General features: G+C 34.6%; 1 protein-coding gene across 2 annotated transcripts in view; it reads left to right on the plus strand.

Moving 5' to 3' along the window:
* Nucleotides 1–22,398, plus strand: part of Cdh7 (cadherin 7) — a 135,328-nt gene that overhangs the window by 34,583 nt on the left and 78,347 nt on the right. The window contains exons 1-3 of one of the 2 annotated variants that reach the window (XM_059280438.1): nucleotides 6,191–6,226; nucleotides 9,115–9,409; nucleotides 13,262–13,381. In XM_059280438.1, the coding sequence (XP_059136421.1) occupies nucleotides 6,191–6,226; nucleotides 9,115–9,409; nucleotides 13,262–13,381 (451 nt within the window). Of the gene's footprint in view, nucleotides 1–6,190; nucleotides 6,227–9,114; nucleotides 9,410–13,261; nucleotides 13,382–22,398 lie in introns of those variants that run through there. The other variant, XM_059280437.1, reaches the window with a different exon arrangement.

A 22,398-nucleotide genomic window follows, 5' to 3' on the forward strand; every position in this document is an offset into this window, starting at 1 on the left:
CTTCAGGGCTTATGTCAACAAAATTGGACCATGAGTCTATTCATGCTCATATCTGCTGTATTTTGGATGAGACATTTTCCAGTCTCATAGAAGATTCCATCCTAGAAGCTTGGCTTATTTTGTTGTTGTTGTTGTTGTTTAGGAAGTTTCAGAGTTTATTAAAGCTACCCCAGAGATTTTTTTGAGGGATTCTTTAAATTTTTTTTTTAGTTTTACCACATTATTGTCAAAATTCTGTAGATACGTTTATTTTTCCTTTTGACATTTAATTAACCTATTTCTTCCCTGTCTTTCAAACACAATAGAGTGCTTTTCTCAGATGCACTGTGTCATTCTTTCTTCCTTTTAGATCATTGGTTAATATCTTGCATGTATAATAGTTTGATTCAGACAAATGAGAAAGTCTGACCCACAGATAAACATTCTGGTTCTGTTAGTTTTTAGTGGCCTGAAGCTTTATTACTGATGAAGGAAGTAGGTAGGTTTATCAAGCCTAGGCAATTTTGCTTTTGTCAAATAAAAACACCTAAATGATATACTATTAATGAAGTTTGATACAACAAATACATTTGTGAGCATGTGTAAAACAGGAGTTTCCAGTGGAGTACTCTACTATGGGTTATGACTTCTATAAAGTTTGTTATACTGCAATGCCTCTTTCAGCTATTGTTGCTTAGATCTATAAATCCCTCATCAAATTGTGTCATTATGATTCTACGGTTGTTCTCAGAAGGAGAAATGGTTTATTTGAGCACCAGCATTGACTTGTGTACAGGAGAGGTGCTCTTCCTCATTCACTGAGGGAGTCAATGTATGGACTAGCTTGTCAGGTTCCTCAGGAAATGCACTTTGAGATAGAAGTTACCTCTGGAGGTTGATGGCATAAGTGTTTGTGAATGGAAAAGGAGTAAGTGGGTTTCAGCACTGCAAAGAGTTGAACAAGCTGACCAGAACTACATGATTTTTATAGTGGCTGATAATTGTCAGTAGTTATGGAAGAAGGAAGGCTTTTCAAATTTGCTTACTAAAAAATAATTAAGAAGCTTAACTATTGAATGGTTAATGCACTCATTGCCTGAATTCTTATTGGGCTTTCTCCAGTTCTGTCTGCCTCCCTACCTTCCTTGCTCAGTGCTATTTATAACATTGTAGTCATCACTGTCTTTTTCCAACCACTGACAATATTGGTTAACATTGGACACATGTTAATCTTCTATTTGAACTGAAGCTACTAAACTATTTTCTCTTTAGATTACACAAGTGTTGACCTCTTTCCCTTCAATTCATATTATAATACTGTATTTCCACTCCATCATGTAGTAATGTTTCCATTTTCTAATCCACAAAGCAAGACATCACAATTTGGAAAATTTCAGGAAGTGTATTGCAGGACCATTATAGCAATGTACTCTACAATGTGTGTTGATGCTTTTTCCAAAATGTCAAATGAAAGTCTGATGGATGATCTCTATTTGCCCTCTGTCTTTATTGTGCCAAATGCCATCATTGAAGTTAGGGCAAGGAAGAGGGTGTCAGGTTAAGATTTTTCAAGTAAAATCCTACACGCTGGCTGAGATCTTCACTATGGTCTGTGAGGAAGGGCTAATTTGGTATAGATGGTAGAATTTTTTAATTACTTTTTATTTGTTAGCAACAGAGAATACAGAGTTTCTTAATAACATAGGATGACTTTCTAGTAATTTTAAAAATGCTACAAGATGAATTACTTACATTAAAATCCACCTATAATGTTTGTTTCTTATTTTTGTGCAGCAACTTTATGGCATACATCAATATAACAATTGATAAGCATTTTATTATCCATTTCTTTCCTTACCTCTTCTTAGGTAAAGTGGTACAGGCTTCAGATAATACTTTCAATGGTGTTGTTTAACTCAACTCTTAAACTAGATCCAGTTTAAATAGTAAAATGAGCCATTTTTCCTTGAAATAAAACATGTCAGGTCTTTCAAGAATTTGCTTTTAACTGCTTCTGGTTTATTCTTGGAGCTGATACCTGACAGACGAAGGTGCGGTCCTCCCTAGAATGTGAAGTGTTCCCATTTTCAGTAAGCAAAGATGATTTGGGAAAGATGTCTTTAGTGGTGTAAATGTTTTTCATCTGGCCTGGGTAACCAGTAGGAGCTACAGTGAGTTTGTGAAGTTTTTGTCAGGGACTTAACAATACTGTGTGAAAGACAGGCTGCTTTCTCTGTGAGTTGCTGTCTCCTGTGCCCTCATCAAAAAGCCATAGCTATGACTATCTGGCTCTGAGTAAGTACAGTGTAGGCCCCAATATACATACTTCTCAGATAAAAGCAAGATTGTTTTCTCCAAGGAGCACAGATCATTGTATTCTATCATTGTATAACGTTTATAAATATGGGTACACATTTTTGCTTTGTAGTGTTACATCCATAGGCATTATTTCATTTTATCTGCTCTTAAACATTCAAGTCCAAGTGATAATTTACAACACGGTCTATAGCAGATGAGTAAACTGAGAATTAAGGATGATGAGGACAGCACAACAAAGAGCAGACAGGAGTCACTATCCACACCTGTGGCTCCTCGCACTGACCCTGAGGGGCACCATTCCCTTCAGTAAATGAACGAAGATTCCAATTTGAACACAGACCACAAATGGATTACTGAGAAATCTTTGTGATTGTGTGTACAACATGAGAAACCCAATCTTTTTTATTTATTGTTGGCTAAAAATTAAACGAAGTTTTCTTGGCAGTTTTGTCACTGCCTCTGCACTTCCTGAATATTGTCACTGTTTCTTGCTTCGTTATGTATGATAATTAGTATCTAAATGTCTTAAACCACATGTCTTAATCAAAGGCGCTTCACAAGTAAATTGTGTTCCATTATCCTGGACCACATGATAATTATGAATTAGGAATACTTCAACCAGAAAGAAATGACTCACTCACTTGTTTCCATCTTCAATATTTCTTCAACAGCTCAATAATTACAAGGTGTCTTGTGACACATGGAAAATATTTATTAAAAGTCATAATGAGAAAAGAAAATCTGGAGGTAGTATGTACACCACAGTAACTTCATTTCTACCAAATATTGTGTAAATCTACCCTCTGTATAGGATGTTAACATTGTAAAATCTACCCTCTTTTTAGGATGTTAACATTGTAAAAGTAACTTGCACAGCTTGGAACAATCCAAAATACACTATCTTAAACATTAAAAGCCAGTAATCTATATTAAATAAATCACTGGTAGAACATTCATTTTAGATGACTTTGTTAATATTTAATATAAGTCACCCCATGTTGTTCAAAAGAATATGTCTTTACTTTTGATGAAAGTCACACTGTAGCTCCCATGTTGGTCTCAATCATGCATAGTTTTCTGAGTCCTAGTCTCAGACGTGTCTACCATCATCCTTAGATGAAAAGAATTTACTTGTTTTATCCTAACATCATCATTCCATTTTCTTATGCACAACTCCAAAGGACTTATAAGATTGCATTTAATAGTTCATCTTCATTTTTTTCTTATCAGGGCTACTTACAAGGAAAAACAACTCTTATAGAGGTAGAGTAATGACTAGTCTTCTCATAACTGAATCAGTGTGTATAGGTGAGTCTACAATTTAATGTTACTTTGAGTATCAAAATTGTCATGATAAATATTAATTCCTCCAATGGTTCTACTATGTGTAGGTTTGTATTTTATATGATACAAAATTTTATTATGAATATATTAAAAAGCACAATACTAGTGGTAAACTAATTTACCTTTATGAATTATGCTCCATGCAATATTTCAAATAATACTCCTCATTGAACTTCAGATTTCTTTATCTCAGCTTTACATAGGGCTGGGATACAAGTCATCAATAAAGACAAGCTTTTAAGGAAAATCACAACTTTTCAGTTTAAGGATAATATGTAGAAAAGAAAAGTTGACCAATATATGGATCTTCTTTTTAACCTCAGTCTTCTTTGAGTAATGTTTATCATTTGTAGTTGATATTTTAAGGAAACCAATTAAACATGGTTGGTTTGGTAATGCTTACCAGGATGTCTGTGGTTAAAAGATATGCACAAAAGTCTTAATTTGGCTTCACACTCACAAGTTGCAAAATAAATAATTAGTAAAGAAATCGATGAAAGATATAGAGATTCTCTCATTCAAAGACATACAAGTCATCCAAATATTTTTATCTCCTTTAGATTTGAAGCTCCTTGCATTCCCTGGTGTCATTAAAACTCAAAATGAGCCGGGTGGTGGTGGCGCATGCCTTTAATCCCAGCACTCGGGAGGCAGAGGCAGGCGGATCTCTGTGAGTTCGAGGCCAGCCTGGGCTACCAAGTTAGTTCCAGGAAAGGCGCAAAGCTACACAGAGAAACCCTGTCTCGAAAAACAAAAAAACAAAAAACAAAAAACAAAAAAACCTCAAGATGACCAGTAGAGAAATTAAACAAATACTGCCATTTTATAAAGTGGATTATGAATTTACCAGTCTAATGCTAACATCCTATTTATTGAAAGTGGAGTATGTTGTGTATGTAGTTAATACAGAGATTTTACGTTGGCAGAACTATGGGAGTTCAGTAAAAATGAGCATTTGTGCATCAGAATTGAACATGAGTTGGTTACAGTTCACTGAAGGGCATGTTCTGAATGGATGTACAGTACTAGTTACGTTCATGCAACAGAGGCTATTTCACCTTTCTTTTGTGAAAGATCACACTTTGTGATAGTGAGTGAAAGGTAAGGCTGGATAGATAGAACAGAGATAGATTGACCCCATGTTTAGAAAATGTGAAAACACACTGATGATAAATAGTCATATTTGATGAACATGTGGAAAAGAACAAAAATGTGATGAAGGAAATCAATATAACAGCAATGTTATATTCAGTTTGAATGGATACATCTAAAGTTGGATTCTCAGCAAAGACATTATTTCTACAGGATCTTAATAGAACATAAATACTTCAACTGAAACTCCATGAAACAGGTAGCCACCACCTGAGGGACCATAGGCAACCTCTGTCAGGTGTCTGCGTTTACCCATCCCTGAAGTCTATAAAAATCAACCTTTTTGATCAAAGGTGAGGTGGGTCCATATATCAGCAGTGAATTTTGGTCCTCATCATTTCAGGTCCTCTTAACACCAATATATACATTTACCAAGGGGAATAACATAATTAGTACTTTTCTAAGGAAAATTGCATCTGACAATTTTAATAGTATAGATAGTAAGATAGTATTAAATGTGTGATAGTATTAAATCAAGAGATGAATGAGAACTTTTATAGTAGATTAAGTACAAATTTTAAGTATTGAATGAAAATATTGGAAATTACAAATATTTAATTTTACTTATATGTAACATTACACAGACTGAGCAGGCTGTATTTATGAAGATATAGATATATAAATATATGTATGTAATGACAATTAATGAAAAGGTCATAAATTTGAAAGAGGACATGTTTACATAGGTGGAAAGGTGTAGGAAAGAGTAAAGGGAAGGAGGAAATGATTTAATTAAATCATAATCTCAAAAATAAGATAAATAGTGTTTAAAATATAGAATGAGAGTTTATTCCAGGGAAAATGGGCAGAAAAATAACAAATACAAAGAAGATACTGTAGAGAAAGTGAGGAGTAAATTTAAGAGCTTACAGTGGATTGTAAAGGAACACATTTTAGCACATGTTTATTGATCATATCCACACACCACTACTTCCCTCCCACACCATCCCTTCTCTCTCCCAGCTACTTGTCTTTTTCTTTCTTTTTTTTTTACTATTAATAAATTCTGAGTCCAATTAAAGTTTCTTATATGAACATGGAACAATAAATGTATGAAATTTTAAAATAGAAAAAAAAGTTTTAAATTTTAATAGCTATTCACAGAGAAACACACACATATAAACACATACACACAGAGAAAATTACCGTGTGTGTGTGTGTGTGTGTGTGTGTGTGTGTGTGTGTGTGTGTATGACTATATAGGTATTGGTCAAATTAAGAATGGCAGAATGTCATTTGCTCAGCTGGATTAGGTTAACTGTTAAAAGCAGTTGCTGTTCTTACAGAGGACTCAGGTTTGGTTTCAAGTGCAGTTATTAGGTGGTGCAAAACTTCCTTTATATACAGTACCTGGGGACCCAAAACATTTTCTCGGGCTCCACAGGCATTTGCAGTCATGTACACACACACACACACACACACACACACACACACACACACACACACACATACAGGCATAATTAAAAATAAAAAAATAAAAAATTAAGAATGCTGTTTGATATTTTTAATGAAACATTTTCTTCTTTGCTGAGTATTCTTTTTCACTAGGAAGAGTAAACAACAAATTTTTCTGCCTCTTAAGATTATGATAATACATCCAGATTTATAGTGTACTTGTCTTAATAGTCAAGGTTGGTCACTGTTTTTAATCAAAGTAGCTTGCAAGAACAGAAAATAGATTCCAAGTAAAATTCGTTGTTCAGTGTGGCAATGATCACAACCCAGTGATCATATCAGCTGAGAGGAAGTTGTTAGTGATAAAGAGGAGTTAATGTTCTGGTACTTCAGGAATCATATGTGTATAAGTGTGTCAGGAAGGAGAGGGGAAGACAAGAAGGATCGAGACTCTTGGAATAATGCGGAAACAAACAGTATTAATTATCTGTCATTAAACTCATGATATTGCTCATGGAGAACAATCAACATGATAATGCAAAATGTAGCATCAAAGCTCAGGCTGAATTTCACTTTTATGACTGAATGTATAGTATTTTTCCTGTACCTATCATATGGAAGGCCACTCTGCAACCATGCCATTAAAATAATGATCAGTTGATTGGAATTAGTTAAATGTGTCATATGGATTGAATATGAAACTGTGAATACTGGATGTAATTTACACAAAAGTTCTCAAGAAACACAATCTGTGTGTCTACTGTGTCTCATGAATCCCCAGAAGTTCCCTGATGCTCCACAGGACTTTCATAGGAACCATGAGGACCACTTCACAGGTGCTGCACCTAAGGTATCAAGATGAAGGCAGGGTTAAGAAGTAGTTACTTAACAACAGCTTATTCCATGTGCCTTTGTCTCAGAATGAAGTATTTTGATTTGTGTTGCTGAATGTGGTATTTATTAGTCTCATAAAGTAGGAAGAGATGACTGTTTTATGAGTCAGGGAATGAATTCCTGAAGACAAACTTGAAGCTTTGAACTTCAGTTGTGGCCAGTGCACAGGTGGAAGTCAGATGTACTTCTTTTTCCCAAAATTTCCTTTGTGGTATTTCCATATGTTCCTCCTGCACAAGATAGTAGCTCCATCCCAAGAAGACAGTAGCTCTTACCCAAGAGAAATGATCCATTTGTAAATAGTGTAGACAATACTTACATGAACTAGTTAGTTTTCAAAATTCTGTTGCTTCAGAAAGCAGTTTGTGTCTTGTCAGGCAGGTACTTAGTTTTTCCCTTCATCAACTCCTTCACCTGTTGATGGGTTTAGTAAATAATTCATAAATATTAAATAAGATACCATGTTGATAACATTAAGAAAGTGATACTTATGAGGGTCTAATCTATTCAACCATAGAATTCTTACATTTCTTACTTCTTAAGTTACAGGGAGACATACACACATATATGCACATTATAATATGTATTATTACATAAATTACTTATATGTATATATTAGTAATTCTCAGAGTTATTTGATATAATTAAGAGATTCACTTTCTTCATCAAGTGGTAACACACATGATTCAAGTATACACACACCCACACACTCACAAAAAAAACCACATATAAATATATAACTTATGTGACAATGCCATTTTGTGCTGTTTATTAAGAAACAAAAGCATAAAACCTGAAGCAGAGTATAAACACAGCTGTATGAGTGAGGGAAAATCACTTGCAGAATTGCAGAAGACAGATGCTATATCCTTCATATCACAGAAGGATGAAAATTGTGTGCCCACAATGTCTTAATTGGTTTCCCAATTTTCATAGTTTTAGAAACTGATCCCTTGGAAATTACAAATGTAGTTCTATAGGGCAATGAAAACTTTTGTTATTTGCTAAATTGGGTTTTTATATTCATATTAACCAAAGTCCAAGATGACAGCAGTCAAGGTGATGAACGATTGTTGAAATAATGGATTGAGTAGCATGTTTCTAAGGTTATAAAGTTCAGGAAAATATGTAATTATGTCTGTGTTTCCCAAGGTTGGTCTGTTCAAAATTATGCTATGACATACAGCAGGGTCAGTTTCAGATATGAAATTCAAATCAAAAGGTGCTGCCCTGCTGTTGATGCCAGGGTTAATCATGCAAATCTAATGCAGTTCTTGGTATTTCAGGAACTGCTGAGGTGAAGTCCCATGCATGTATTGATTTAAAATCACTGTTTTCCAGAGCAATAATTTCTCAGCTTCAACATTAAACTGAATAAGCTTTGGAGACAGATTTGAAGACTGGACATTCTTCCATGCTGGTTAATCATCAAGTGAATTGTAAATGGGAACAGGCTGGGGAGACAGGAGATAGAGTTCCTAAGATAGAATTCCATATATATATATGAAAATTAATGAGTATATCAGAACCAAATTTACAAATATTGTACAGAAAATCTCAAAGAACGAAAGTCAAATCAAGTATATATGCATATGTACTTGATGTCTGCCCACTTAGAAAATGGCAAAAAGCTGGCCTTGGAATACAAATTTTAAAAAATGTGTATCTATATCTATAGTTATATTATATATAGATATAGATAAATAGATATGATTTAAATATATATCTAAATATTTATATATTTAAATCCATACATATTTCCATCTATACATGTAATATATCACAAATTCCTAAATTTGGGAATGGGATGGAGATATGTTTAGAAATGAGACTATTACAGAAAGAAAAGAAATCAACTTGTTCACAGCACAGAATATCAAATTGTAACATCCTGGCTTCTGTACACAATCAGCTTATCTTACCAAGAATAATGAAATCTCACGCAGCTGTCTGACATGAATGACTTTTACATATCTCCATATTGCTGACTGTCTTGTAAGTTAATCTCATTTTACATGAATTTTTCACCAGCTTCACTCTGATGTTGATAAAGGAGATGGTTCCATCAAATACATCTTGTCAGGCGAAGGGGCGAGTTCCATTTTCATTATTGATGAGAACACTGGGGATATTCATGCCACCAAGAGACTGGACCGGGAGGAGCAGGCCTATTACACACTCAGAGCCCAAGCTCTGGACAGACTCACCAACAAGCCTGTGGAACCCGAATCCGAGTTTGTTATCAAAATTCAGGATATCAATGACAATGAGCCCAAATTTCTGGATGGCCCATACACAGCAGGAGTTCCTGAAATGTCTCCTGTGGGTAAGTAAAAAGCATGCTGTTTTTGTAATAAGTATGTGAAAAATACACTGGTATATATGCAGTGATGGTCAGAATGAAAGAAAACCGGTGACACACTAGCAGCCAAGACACACTCATTCAAATCCTCACCTGCCTGTCTGGAAGATTAGGAGATAGATTATTTTGGTGTTTTTTATTTTTACACTTTATATTAACTTTACGCTGTTCCTTTGGCCCAACTCTCATGGCTTGTGCATTTTCCTTTCTATCAAATAATTATTGTTTAGAAATATGATTACAATCATGTCTGACAAATTATTTTTTAAAAAGTATCTTTCACTGTATGTTCTTTCATCCCTCCTCCTTCTCCTCCTCTTCCTCCTCATTCTCCTTCTCCTTTTCCTCCTTCTTCTTTATCCTTCTCTCTTTTTAGTGGCAGATTGATCTAGAGACTCAAAAAAAAAAAAGCAAGCAAAATAACAAACTCTTCTCTGACTAATCGGGCAATGATCCCCTTATCTTGTCTTTTCTGTTGTTACAAGAAGGTTGCTGGTGGCAATCCAGGTCGGTATAGGGTTGCTGCTCCACTACCTGTATTTAGTCTCCAATGCTCACCACCACGAATCCTTTTGTAATCTCTTACATATAAATTAAATATTGAGTTGTTTTTCATAAAAGTAAAGAAATAGTTGAGAAAGAGAAAACTAAAAAGCCTCTTACTCTAAGGTCTTTCAGCAATTCTCTATTACAAAAATATACAAATTACTTGTTTTACTTTATGCCAAATATTATAAATTCTGCTTTAAATTTCAGTGTTTAGAGTATTTCTCCAACAGCATTTTTTAAGCTGGTATGTAATTCATGTATATAAATTGTTTTTAATGGGACTGTAAAATAGGAAATCTAATTGTTGTTGGTTTTATTATTGAAGGAGGAAGCTCATTTAAGATATTACTGAAATTTATAGCACATGGACATTTTAACCACCATGCTTTGTCTTGTTTTACTCATTCAGTCCTTGACTCATGCTATAACACCGGGGGTGGGGGTTGCACAGGCATGCGCTCCACACAAGGCATCACAATTCAGAACCCAGTCTGCTGGGGACATGTGACTCTAGCTGCTAGAGAAATTCAATCTGAAAACAGAGAACCATCAGGACTTGTAGTCATTAAATGTTCTAAACCTTAGGGGGGAGCTTCTAGCGATAATACATAGATGTGCATGTCTGTTACAAAGCAAATGTATTCCCCTTTTCCTAATTCTGGCCATCCCTTCAAAGTGTTTCTTACAACTGCTGTTTGACAAGAATAACAGTAGCAATACAGTGACAATGAAATTTGGGTGGGGGGTTGTGAGAAGTTGACAGTTTCCTCCCCCAATTAATAATGTTTGGTAAAACTTCTGTCTAATGGTATTTGTGGTATTTTTCATTAACTAGTAAATTTAGCATTGAATATTCTAATTAGTTGTATGCAAAATTATATTTTAGAGATTACCTAAAGAACCACTGATTTGATTTGGAGGACTCTACTCCAGTATCAAGAAGTATGATTATTATACACACATGCAAATTATTTTATTAAATTAATTGATTTAAATGAGTTAAAACATTTAAGAAAATTGTTTTTAAATACCTTTAGAATTTATTGAACACTTATTTAAACCACTTGATTAATAAAATTTTCAAACTTTGAACACTGAATATCAATAAAAACTGAAATTTAGTAACAATATATTAAAGCTTACTAAAGTGTTTAATTCTCACAAAATAGTTATAATAGCATTGATTGATACGGTGAATAGCTCATAAGCATTCAGTATCTAATACTAGAGTTCTTCTTTTTAAATTTACAGTAGGACATGTTTTATAAATGATAATAAAGCTGTAGGATAATTTCTAAATTGCTACAGAGCTCAGAAAAGCATAGAAGCCTTCCATTCAGAGACTAGGAAGAAAGCTCAGTCAGTAAAGTGTTTGCCATGAAAGCATGAGGCTCTGAGCTCAATCCCATGACCCTTATTAAAAGCTGGCAGTGCACACTTACAATCCCAACACTGGGAGGCTGAGTCAGGGAGATTCCTGGGTTTGCTTACTATTTAGCCTTGTCTACTCAGTGAGGTCCAGATGAGGACAGCCTCTACATACTCCAAAGGTAAGTAGGAAGAGTTCATGCTACTCCTCAACTAAAATCTCCCATGTTACCATAAGATGTATCAGAATTAATGCTTCTTAGTTTCTCATGAGAGGCATACCATTTCTTACTGTTCACAGAGAAGAAGTCTCATCTTAAATTCACTTTTCCAATGTTTTTTCTATTCTACATGTGACTGTTCTACATATACTCGATAGTATCCAAGTAAAACTCAATCACACATATTAGAGGATAAATTAGAGGATATTTTACTGATTTTTATTTTGTATATGAATAAGAAGCCTGAGTAAAAGTTGTGATCTATTCATTATTATGTTTCTTATCATTAAGAAGTTTTACAATAGAAAAATATACAGTGCTAATAAGAACTATAAGAGTTATCCCAGAATTTGAATTAGAATAGATGTTTTCTTGCAAATTTATTCTAAAAGATTATTTACTTTCAGTGTTGGAACTAATTCTAACATACAGAATTTAATTAAAAAACATCCTGCCTCTGGATATATTAAGTTGAAAAAAAACCCAATGGTGTTTTAGTATGATATACATGGTGGACATCTAACCTCCAGACAAGTGCACCATCTACACACACATACACAGCCATTGATATACACTCTCAAACTTTATTTGCAAATATGCCTGTATATGTACTTATTAAATTATTTAAATGTGATGATAAACTAAAAATTTACTTAATTTTCACATTTACAAATCTTTAAAATGTAACTTTTAGGTTGATTTAGGAATATACATCATTCACCATATTGGTTCTGTGAACCATAGTCATTGAAGTTTACGAAAGAAGGTACAAAGCACAAACAATTTTTATAACTTAACTTTATAATTTCTGTTCAACTATTAGGGAAATAGAATTAGTAACAAATATCATAATATGGAAATTGAGTGGAATTCTGAAAAAAAAAAGGTTTGAGTGAAATAATCATTAAGAAAAAAATCTATGCAAAGTACAAGTAAAGATGATAGTAATTTAAATTTCCATATTTAGGAGCAATTGTGACCAAATTCATACTCAAAGTACCAAACTGGTACCTTTCCTTATGCATCAGTCAGAGCATGATGCATAAGACACCTATTATCTAACCTCATTTGGCTTTAATATTCATCATTCTGTAGTGTCTTTGTCTACATACTTTCACATTGGTTGAAATATTAAGGCAACTCCATGTAGTTAAAAGGGAGGTTTATTTTGAGGGTAACTTACAAGTGAAGGGATAGGTTACAGGATCTGGGAAAGGTGAAGCGCAGTCTAGCAGTGTTCTCTGGAGAACTCTGCTCAGTCTACCTCCAGCATCCAGGATCTAGGAACCAAGAGAGCCAGCACTTCAGGATCTCAGGTCTTAATGCTTCTGTCTCGGCCCCACCTTGTAGGCCTGACAGTTACAGGAAGCCTCAGAATGGGTAGTACTTCCAGGACAAAGCTGGAACAGCTACCCACTACATCTCCCCATTTGTCTAAAAAAGAAAATTAACAGCTACCCACTACACTTTCATATCACCTATTTCAAGAATTTTATTAACGTTTATTTCCTTTGTTTGGTTTAAATAAAAATACACTAGATTGATAACTCATGTGCTTTGATGAAGATAACTTAAAACTAACAAAAAAAATGAAGCCTAGAATTTGTGACAGTTTGTGAGCTTTTAGTGCCCTCATACTTGGGAAATTTAATCCAAAGACTTTTTGGTTGTCACCTAGGGACTTCAGTGGTACAAGTGACAGCCACAGATGCTGATGATCCTACCTATGGCAACAGTGCTCGGGTGGTCTACAGTATTCTGCAAGGACAGCCATACTTTTCTGTGGAACCAAAGACAGGTAGGAAATAAAATTTGCACTTACTGTAGTTATCATTTATATCCTGCTTTATTGTAGCACAGATCCTAATTGGTGTAAATAATAAAAACCTGGAGTCGGATATAGGGGTAAATGCTGAAAGATCAGAGAGACAAAGAGCACACCACAGACACCATCTCTTATCTTATCAACTACTCAGCCTGAAAGAAATGAGCTCCTGTCTCCTCTCACCTTGTATTCCTCTGTCCACCCAGCCATATCACTTCCTGTCTCCACCTCTCTAGCGCTGAGATTAAAGTCATGAGATCCCAAATGCTGGGATCAAAGGTGTGTGCCACCACTGTCTGGCTCTGTTTCTCTTTTAGACTGGATTAATATTGTGCAGCCCATGGTGGCTTTGAACTCACAGAGATCTTCACCAAGATAGGAAAAATAATATAGTATTTTTCTGAATTTGTCAAATATTAATAGGCTAGACATTATTGATGTATTTATTGCCTGTATATATTGTATATAGTTATTGTACTTATTGTATATAGTTTCTTTTATATTAGTTATAACATTTTTTTTTATTTTAGACTAAAAGGGGAATTGTGGTGATATTTTGTTTGTGATCTAACAAATAAAGCTTGCCTGAAGATTAGAGTATGGAGCTAAGGCATTAGTTAGGTCATAGAGGCCAAACATTGCTGGCACACATGTTTAATTCTAACATACTATCAGCAGTTGGGGCAAGAACACTTTCTTGCCCAGTGACTAACTTTTGCCACAAAGAAAGTAAACTCCATATGGAGGTTCTTCAGTGCCAATTGTCTGCTCTGACATAGAATGGTGCTTCCAGGAGCAGACGTATCTCATTGTCATTAAAAAAAAAAAAAAAAAAAAAAAAAAAAAAAAAAAAAAAAGAACCTAAGTTGTTAAATACTTTAAATGCCGTCTTCTGTAGATCTCTGAAGTGTTTCAAGACTACCTGTCTACCTAGAATATACATATTTGACCCTTAAAATGTACTTAACATGACTACAATGGTGATTGTAATAGGTGACTAACTACTAACCTACATTTTTTTATTATCCTAAATAGTTGGTAATATTAACTTTCAAGGACTAGTAATATACATTACATTGTTAAATGAGATGTACAGGTACAATACCTTGAACAAGATTAGAAATGTATGTACAGTATGTTCTAACAAAAATAATCTCAACGTTGTATCAATATACAAAGATTTATATCAATGTAAAATATTTTAAATTAGTAGTTGCTTTTTTGGTTTAAAAGTAGATTCAATAACCTACCCTTTTGACCTATCATATATATATCCCCCTTTTTTCTTTTCAAAACAAGAACCCTGAATCTAAACTCCTTTGTTCAGCTTTTTTCCAGACCATTACCAATAACAACTTGTAACCAACCCTCCTAAACAATAACAAATATCCATAACCCACTGAATGACCAAAACCCACCACTCTACCTCTTGGGAATGTGGGCATTGTGTTCTTAAATTTATTTTCTGCTGTCTGGGGGTGATGGCATCTTTAGGGGATCCTAAAAAGAGAAATTTGGTAAATTGGCAAGTCCTGAGACAGGTAGCTATATCTTTTGCTGTCTAGTCTCTGTGTAATGGGAAAGTGCAGGGCTTGTCTCAAGTCCTGGATAGAGTAGTCTGTGAGGCTGGATCATCTCAGCTAGACAGCTTGACATTGTCCTGAGCAGTTTGTAGTCCAAAGCTGATCTTTAGGTGGTGTTTTTCAACTGAGTAGAGTTATCATAGTCCCTGTAGAATCATCATTGTGGGGTCCCATTATCCTTTTGGAGACTTCAAAAGTAATGATTCACTACAGAAAACTGATAAAGATTCAAACCCAAAATCAAGTACAGGAAGCTAGATGAAGTCTTTTTTTTCAAGAAATAATTAGTACTCTATATGAACATTAATATCATGACAAAAAGTTTAATATATATATATTACACATATATTTATCAGTATATATATATGTGTGTATATATGTATATATATATATATAGTGATCTTATAAATTTTGAGATAATATTCATACCTTAAGAAAAGCTTCAACTGGGCGGTGGAGGCACATGCTTTTAATCCCAGCACTTGGGAGGCAGAGAGAGGCAGGTGGATCTCTGTGAGTTCGAGGCCAGCCTGGGCTACAGAGTGAGTTCCAGGAAAGACACAAAGCTACTCAGAGAAACCTCGTCTCAAAAAAAGAAAAGAAAAAGCAAAGAAAAGCTTCAAGGAGTCAAAATAAAACACCAAGGATCATGAGTTTAGTAGTAATAGTAATAGTTCCTTAACTTTAGTTTTTCATCTAGCCCATATCAGCTTACATTAATATATATTTTCTATTAATATAATAATAATGGGTATTTTTTATTTTGTTCTTCTCAATATATCAAAATTACCGAAATAACCATATTAGGAAGGAGTTCACCTTATTTTATTCCATTTACCTGTATCCATGAAAATACTAAATCCAATGCTATTCACAATTATTTCAGATGTGACTCAGGATATTTTGTTTACCTGCTTGCATGTTTCATTTTTATTTTCTTTAATCAACCCATGTGGAAAATTAGAAAATTCATAATTTAAAACAAGCAAAATGTTTTCTTGTGATGCCAACGATATGAAGTATGTCTAATTCATACTTCCAGATGTCAATTTGTAGGAAAAATAGAAGAAACTATGAAGTTTCTTAAATACTAAATATAAAACAAAATAAGTTTTTTCCATTTTATATTAAATTTGTATAAGATGCAAATTTCTATTAATAGAATATTTATAGAGTTGGCTTAGAAATAGTTTTGTTTTAAGTAAAAAGTATAGTATGGATTGATGTGGCTGGAAGTTTTCCTGTGTCCCACCCAGTCCACAGCCATTCAGACCAAATCCATCTACAGATTGAATTGCCTGGCAGTAGAGGCATACACCTTTAACTACAGCATCTGGGCAGGAGAAGCTAGTGGATCTCTGTGACTTCAAGGCCAGCCTGATCTACAGAGTGGGTTCTACAACAGTCAAGGCTACGCAGAGAAACCCAGTCTTGAAAAACAAACAAACAAAAGTTTAAATTGAGTGATATTATACTTGAAGCATTATTTTTGCTACAAAATGATTATATAATATTGGCTTCTTTACACGCTGTCATTGTATGGAGAGATGGCTTGTCTCACTATTTTAAATATGCCTTATTGAATATTTTGCCCCCATTAAATTACAAAAAAAAATTTAAAAATTTAGCTTTTTAAGTTGCAGAATTCCTAAAGTGAATGCATTCTTTTTTTTTGGGGGGGGGGCAGGAGTCAAGATAGGGTTTCTCATTGTAGTTTTAGTGCCTGTCCTGGATCTCTCTCTGTAGACCAGGCTGGCCTTGAACTCACAGAGATCCACCTGGCTCTGCCTCCCAAGTGCTGTAATGAAAGGCGTGCACCACCACTGCCTGGCCAAGTGAATGTATTCTTAAAGATATTAGATTACAAGTATGATTCTATTGAATGTTTTAAAGGCAACAATTACATTGTTCATATTTCCCAAGGGAGCAATATCATTTCATTATTAAAGCAAGGGCAAATATTCTGAATGCTCTTGTAAACAATAGTGGTTATGTGCATAAGATGTAAGTAAAATCCTACTCAGTCATTAGAAGTTCAGTACAGTCAGCAATATATGATGTGGCCTGATGTACATCATATCAATGATTACTTTGGAAAATACATGGAAATTGAATAGAGAAGAAATTGTTATAATTAAGCAAGTGAGTGTTGAAGGTGAAAAATGAAAGCATTTGACTTATTATATGAGTCATGTCAGTGTAGAAGGTATGTGTGTTTAACTGAAAGTCAGATTAGAGAAACTAAATTCAATCAACCTTCCTTATGAATGGGAGTCTTCAGCCTGGAATGATTGTGGACCATTGAGGATTTGCTTACAAATTATATGTTCTTGCGTGACGTAACCTACTCCAAAAGGCACTTGGTGATACCAAGGGATAAATATTTCACTCCCAATGCTTGCCTTGTGACTGTTAGTCTTGATGCAAATTGTGGAATTTTCCTTCAACATGTAGATCTGAAGTTGAACTAATTAGTCACTTGGCCAGCTGTATGTGCCATAGGATTATATTGTTAGTATTGAAGAAAGTAAACTTGATTTTTCACTTCAAGATATAATACATCCTATTTGGTAGAAATTGAAATAAATTATTTTTGATACTATAATCATGGCAACTATTGGGGCATCTCTCCCTACAACCATTAGCTCAGACAAACTTTGTGCATCTTGGTTTATTAAAATATTTATACTATTTAGAATATACTTTTAAAATATAATTGTGGAAAAATGGAAAATTTTTTAATCATCTGGGCCTAGAGAGCAGGAATCAAATTTTAACATTTCCCTTACAGGTGTCCCTGTGACTTTTATCTATGGGAAGAATAGTAGTGTTTTCCATTTCTTCAAATTTAAGGATTTTGTAGAAGAAAGTGGAATTTTGACACAAAAATATATTGATAATATACTATATAAAGATTATTGTTTTGGTTTGAATGTGTATGATTGGTTTTTCTACATGCATATCTGTGCACTGTATTAGTGCATGTTGCCAACAGAGGCTACAGGATTCACTGGGACAGGAAGTACAGATGTTTGTGATCCATCATGCAAGTATTAGGAATAACTTCTGAGCCATCTCTCCAGCTCGCATTGAGGAGTTCTTTCTTGAATTCACTAGTTGTGATCACTTAATTCTTGCCATATTATCTGAGGACTTGCTTTAAAGTAATTTTGTTAGTAATTTCATCATAACATCTGAAACATCTACCCCCATATGCCTTCCATTAGTCTGCATTCTCTGAAGTGATTCATACAGTGTTTGAAAGACAAGCTCTCTCCTCATTGACTTAGACCTCCTCAAGTCAGGTGGGCTGGCTGGTCAGGGAACCCAAAGATTCGCTTGTCTCCACATCCTCAGTGCACACTACAATGTCTAGCTCTTTCAGTTGGGTTCTGGTAATCAAACTCAGGTGCTGATGCTTTCAGGGCCACCATTATCTCCATAGCTTATGTCTGAAATGAATTAGGAATTAGAAACTGATTTGGCTCCTTAAGTATGGCAAAATAATCAAATATAACAACTGGAGTGGCCCTCTCCACAACTACAGGTCTTGCAGCATGGCATCATCCAAGAATCAGAGAACTCAACAAAAACTGCAGTGGGCAAAAACCTTCAGGATATAATCCCCAGGGACTAACTTCCTTATCTGGGCTCATGCTTCTAAAGATTGAACAGCCTCCAGAACCAATATGACCAGGCAGGGACAAAGTGCTAGAACATCTGAGCCTTCAATTCACATTTTACATTCAAATAATCACTTTAAAAAATATGAAAACTAGGTTAAAATTAAAGGAGAAGTACAGAGTTTAGGAAGCATTAATATTTTTATATACCAAGTACTAGTTACTATATAATTATATTTAAAATTTCTTTTTGAAATTATTTCTGCTCCTAAGAATTTTTTCAGGTAAAGGGGTAGCATTCTCATGCAAAAGTCATGCTTTGGTGTAATCATGGATATCTGATGAAGATTGCTAATTAATATCAGTAAGAAATGTACCAAATTTGAGCTTATTGCTCCTTTTTAGAATTAACACAATTACCATTGTATTAACTCTAATAAGATATATTTACTTAAAGCAGCAAGATTTAAATGTTTTAGTAATTTAATTTCTAAATCCCTTTGAAATCTTATTTTCAAGATCTGTAAAATTGAAGGGTGCTTTATCAAAGACTTATTTCATCGTGGCCCTGTTTCAGAATTATACAAAGGCTGTTGGTTTACCCTAGTTTGCATTATTTCTGTAAATCTATGGATATATTACACTATAACTCACAACATTTAGACCCAATAGCCTCTATTATAGAATTCTGTGCATTTATTTTCTGAGGCAGTATAAGCCTCACAGGTAAATACTCCTAAGAGTGTCCCTTTTCTGCACTCTGCTTGACATCTAATTTTATTTCCTAATTACTTCCTGACTTACTACAGCCACAGGTATTTGAAATTCATTTGGTTTTCACCAGTTTCTAGGTTTTATCACAAATGAGTTACTGGGTTTATTCTGCTTAGAAAGTGGCATCTGTTATGAAGAAGGAATGTGATATTAGGACAGAGATTACAGAAGCCACACTTGCTACCCAATCTCAATACCTATGGAGTACTGTCTAATTTTCATCTCTAACTCAGCATCTCATTATACTGTGTTAAAACATGTAGTTAGATCTTGACTAGTGTACTGACTGGCTTTGTGTGTCAACTTGACACAAGCTAGAGTCATCAGAAAGGAAAGAGCCTCAGTTGAGGAAATGCCTTGGTGAGATCCTGCTGTAAGAGGTATTTTCTCATTTAGTCATCATTGAGTGAGGGCCTAGCTCATGATGGGTGGTGCCATCCTTGGGCTGCTAGTCCTGGGTTCTATAGGACGGTGGGCTGAATGGACCAGGGGAAGTAATCTAGTAAGCAGCACTCCTCCATGTCCTCTGTATCAGCTCCTGCCTCTGGATCCTGCCCTGTTTGATTTCCAGTCCTGACTTCCTTCAGTGATGAACAGCAATGCTAAAGTGTAAGCCAAATAAACCAATTCCTTGCTTTTTGGTCATGATGTTTTGTAACAGCACTAGAAATCCTATCTAAGACAACTAGCAAAGTATTGTGTTGGAGATCTTTCCTAGATGTGCACTGTTTCTAAACATTATGTAACATAACTTTCATCTATGTAAAACCAAAGAAGCTCATGCTGGTAGTAATTTTAACCTTTTAAGGTATGTTGACAGAAACTGAGTACAGAGAACGTGTACATATTCAGTTCATAGTCACATATATTGTCCTTATTCACAGGTGTATATTCCCATAAAACTATTATCTTTGAAGTAGCTACCAAGGTTGCTGACTTGAAAACCAATTAAAAACAAAGGAAGGGGGCAGATGACATGATTTTCTGATATGCTATATTTACACATACAGTCCTGGCTAATACTAGCAGCATTCTTTCCAAGATGGGCTCTTCCAATTTTTTAAAGGTTTGTGTCCAGTATCTTTATGGCCCTCACCTCTCACATGTATTATTAACTCCTCAGAATTCACAAGGAAGCTGATATGGCTAATATTTATTTTAGGTTCTTGGAGCTGTCAGAATGACTATGTAAAATAAAGGCTGTCATGACATTAGCGGTTTCCCAAGGAAGTGAGCACGGGTTCTTTGTCTTTCCTGAAGAAAGTCTTCTCAAATAATGAAACATCTGAGAAAGCAGATATCTCAACACTGAGATGCAAATTTTATTACTGATCTACTCAAATGCTTTTATGATTTTAAATGTTGATTTAGTTGTAATAAGTTAAATGCCAATGAGTTGACCATTCACAACATAAATATACCTGTGTTCCCGAAGAGCATGTATTTTCCAAGATAGTTAATTCAAAGCAGAGTGTGCAGAAAAATTGCAAGGTAGGTAACCAACCAGTTACCTACACTCTGAGTGATTGCAGGAAACAAATTCTTACCTGTTACACGTGATCACAGTACAAAATTAATCTTCCCAACAGAATATGTCTTAAAAAGCCATCATAGTTTGTGGCACGTTAGAAAATCATCAGTGGTTTCCCTCAGACTACATAACGGACAATTTTTGAATGAAGCAAAATATATTCATGGCTCATGTGTGTGTGTGTGTGTGTGTGTGTGTGTGTGTGCATGCGTGTGTGTGTGTGTGTGTGTGTGTGTGTGTGTGTGGTGTGTGTGTGTATGTGTGTGTGTATGTGTGTGTGTGTGTGTGTGTGTGCATGTGTGTGTGTGTGTGTGTGTGTGTGTGTATTAGAAGGCTTTCTCTGAATGTGAATTCTAAATAAAAGTTTCTTAGTTATAAAAATATTTTACCAAGCATAAAGTTCAGATTTTATGTATTAGTTTAAAATAAGAAGACATAGAAAGCTGAAAAGAAGGCTAAATATTTTCTCAATACTTAATTGCCTATTTTTTCACCATATATGACAAATTATTGGTTACTGAAAATTTTTCAATTTCATAATGCTAACACAGATTATAGGGATTAAGTTATATTAAACCACCTTCTACCAGTTTATAGAAGATTATATTTAAAAATTACTAAGTGTGTACATGCATGAGCCTGTGACTACATAATTATTGACAAAAAGAAAATATAATATCTAAGGATTCTTTTGAAATGTTAGTTTGTAACTAAAAGCAAACAAAATTTAAATAACTAGAAATGAAATATTGCCAAGTATTTGTATCTAAACTCAAGTGTTACCTATTATTTCATTTCTGTGTAGTAGCTAAGGGATTTGGAAATTGCTTCCGCCACCTGCATTCACTTGTAAGCTTTTTGGTTGTTTTAGTGGTGAGGAAACGTTATTTGTAAGATCTCTTAAAAAAATACCTGGACTGAGTCCACCAGGTTGATCTCAGTCTGTGGGGAAGGCTTTGCCCTGGAGGAGATTGGAATGGGGGGCGGGCTGGGGGGAAGGTGAGGGGGGTGGGAGGGGGGAGAACAAGGGAATCTGTGCCTGTACGTAGAACTTAATTGTATTGCAAAATAAAAATTTAAAAAAAAAAATCAAACTGATCGCACAAAACTAAAATATCAAGTTATGTTTCACTTATCATATATACCAAAACTTTTGTTCAAATATTTAGAAAGAAACATACATGAAAAATAATAAAGAGCAGCAAAAATAGTTTGAAAAGTAAAAAAAAAAAAAAAAAAAAAAAAAAAAGAGACAGTTAGAGGTTTGAAAAGTAAGTAGGTAACTTTGGTATCTCGACTTATATTCTAATGATGTTATAATTCCTGCAAAAAATAATGTCACTAAGTAAATATAGGAATTCAGAGGCATCATATTCCTTTCCTTTTTATGTGTGTGTGTGCATGTGTGTGTGTGTGTGTGTGTGTGTGTGTGTGTGTGTGTGTGTTATGCATTTCCTCATGTGTGTGAAACCATTTCTA

This window comes from Peromyscus eremicus, chromosome 15 (assembly GCF_949786415.1).
Source record: "Peromyscus eremicus chromosome 15, PerEre_H2_v1, whole genome shotgun sequence".
Classification (NCBI taxonomy): Eukaryota; Metazoa; Chordata; class Mammalia; order Rodentia; family Cricetidae; genus Peromyscus; species Peromyscus eremicus.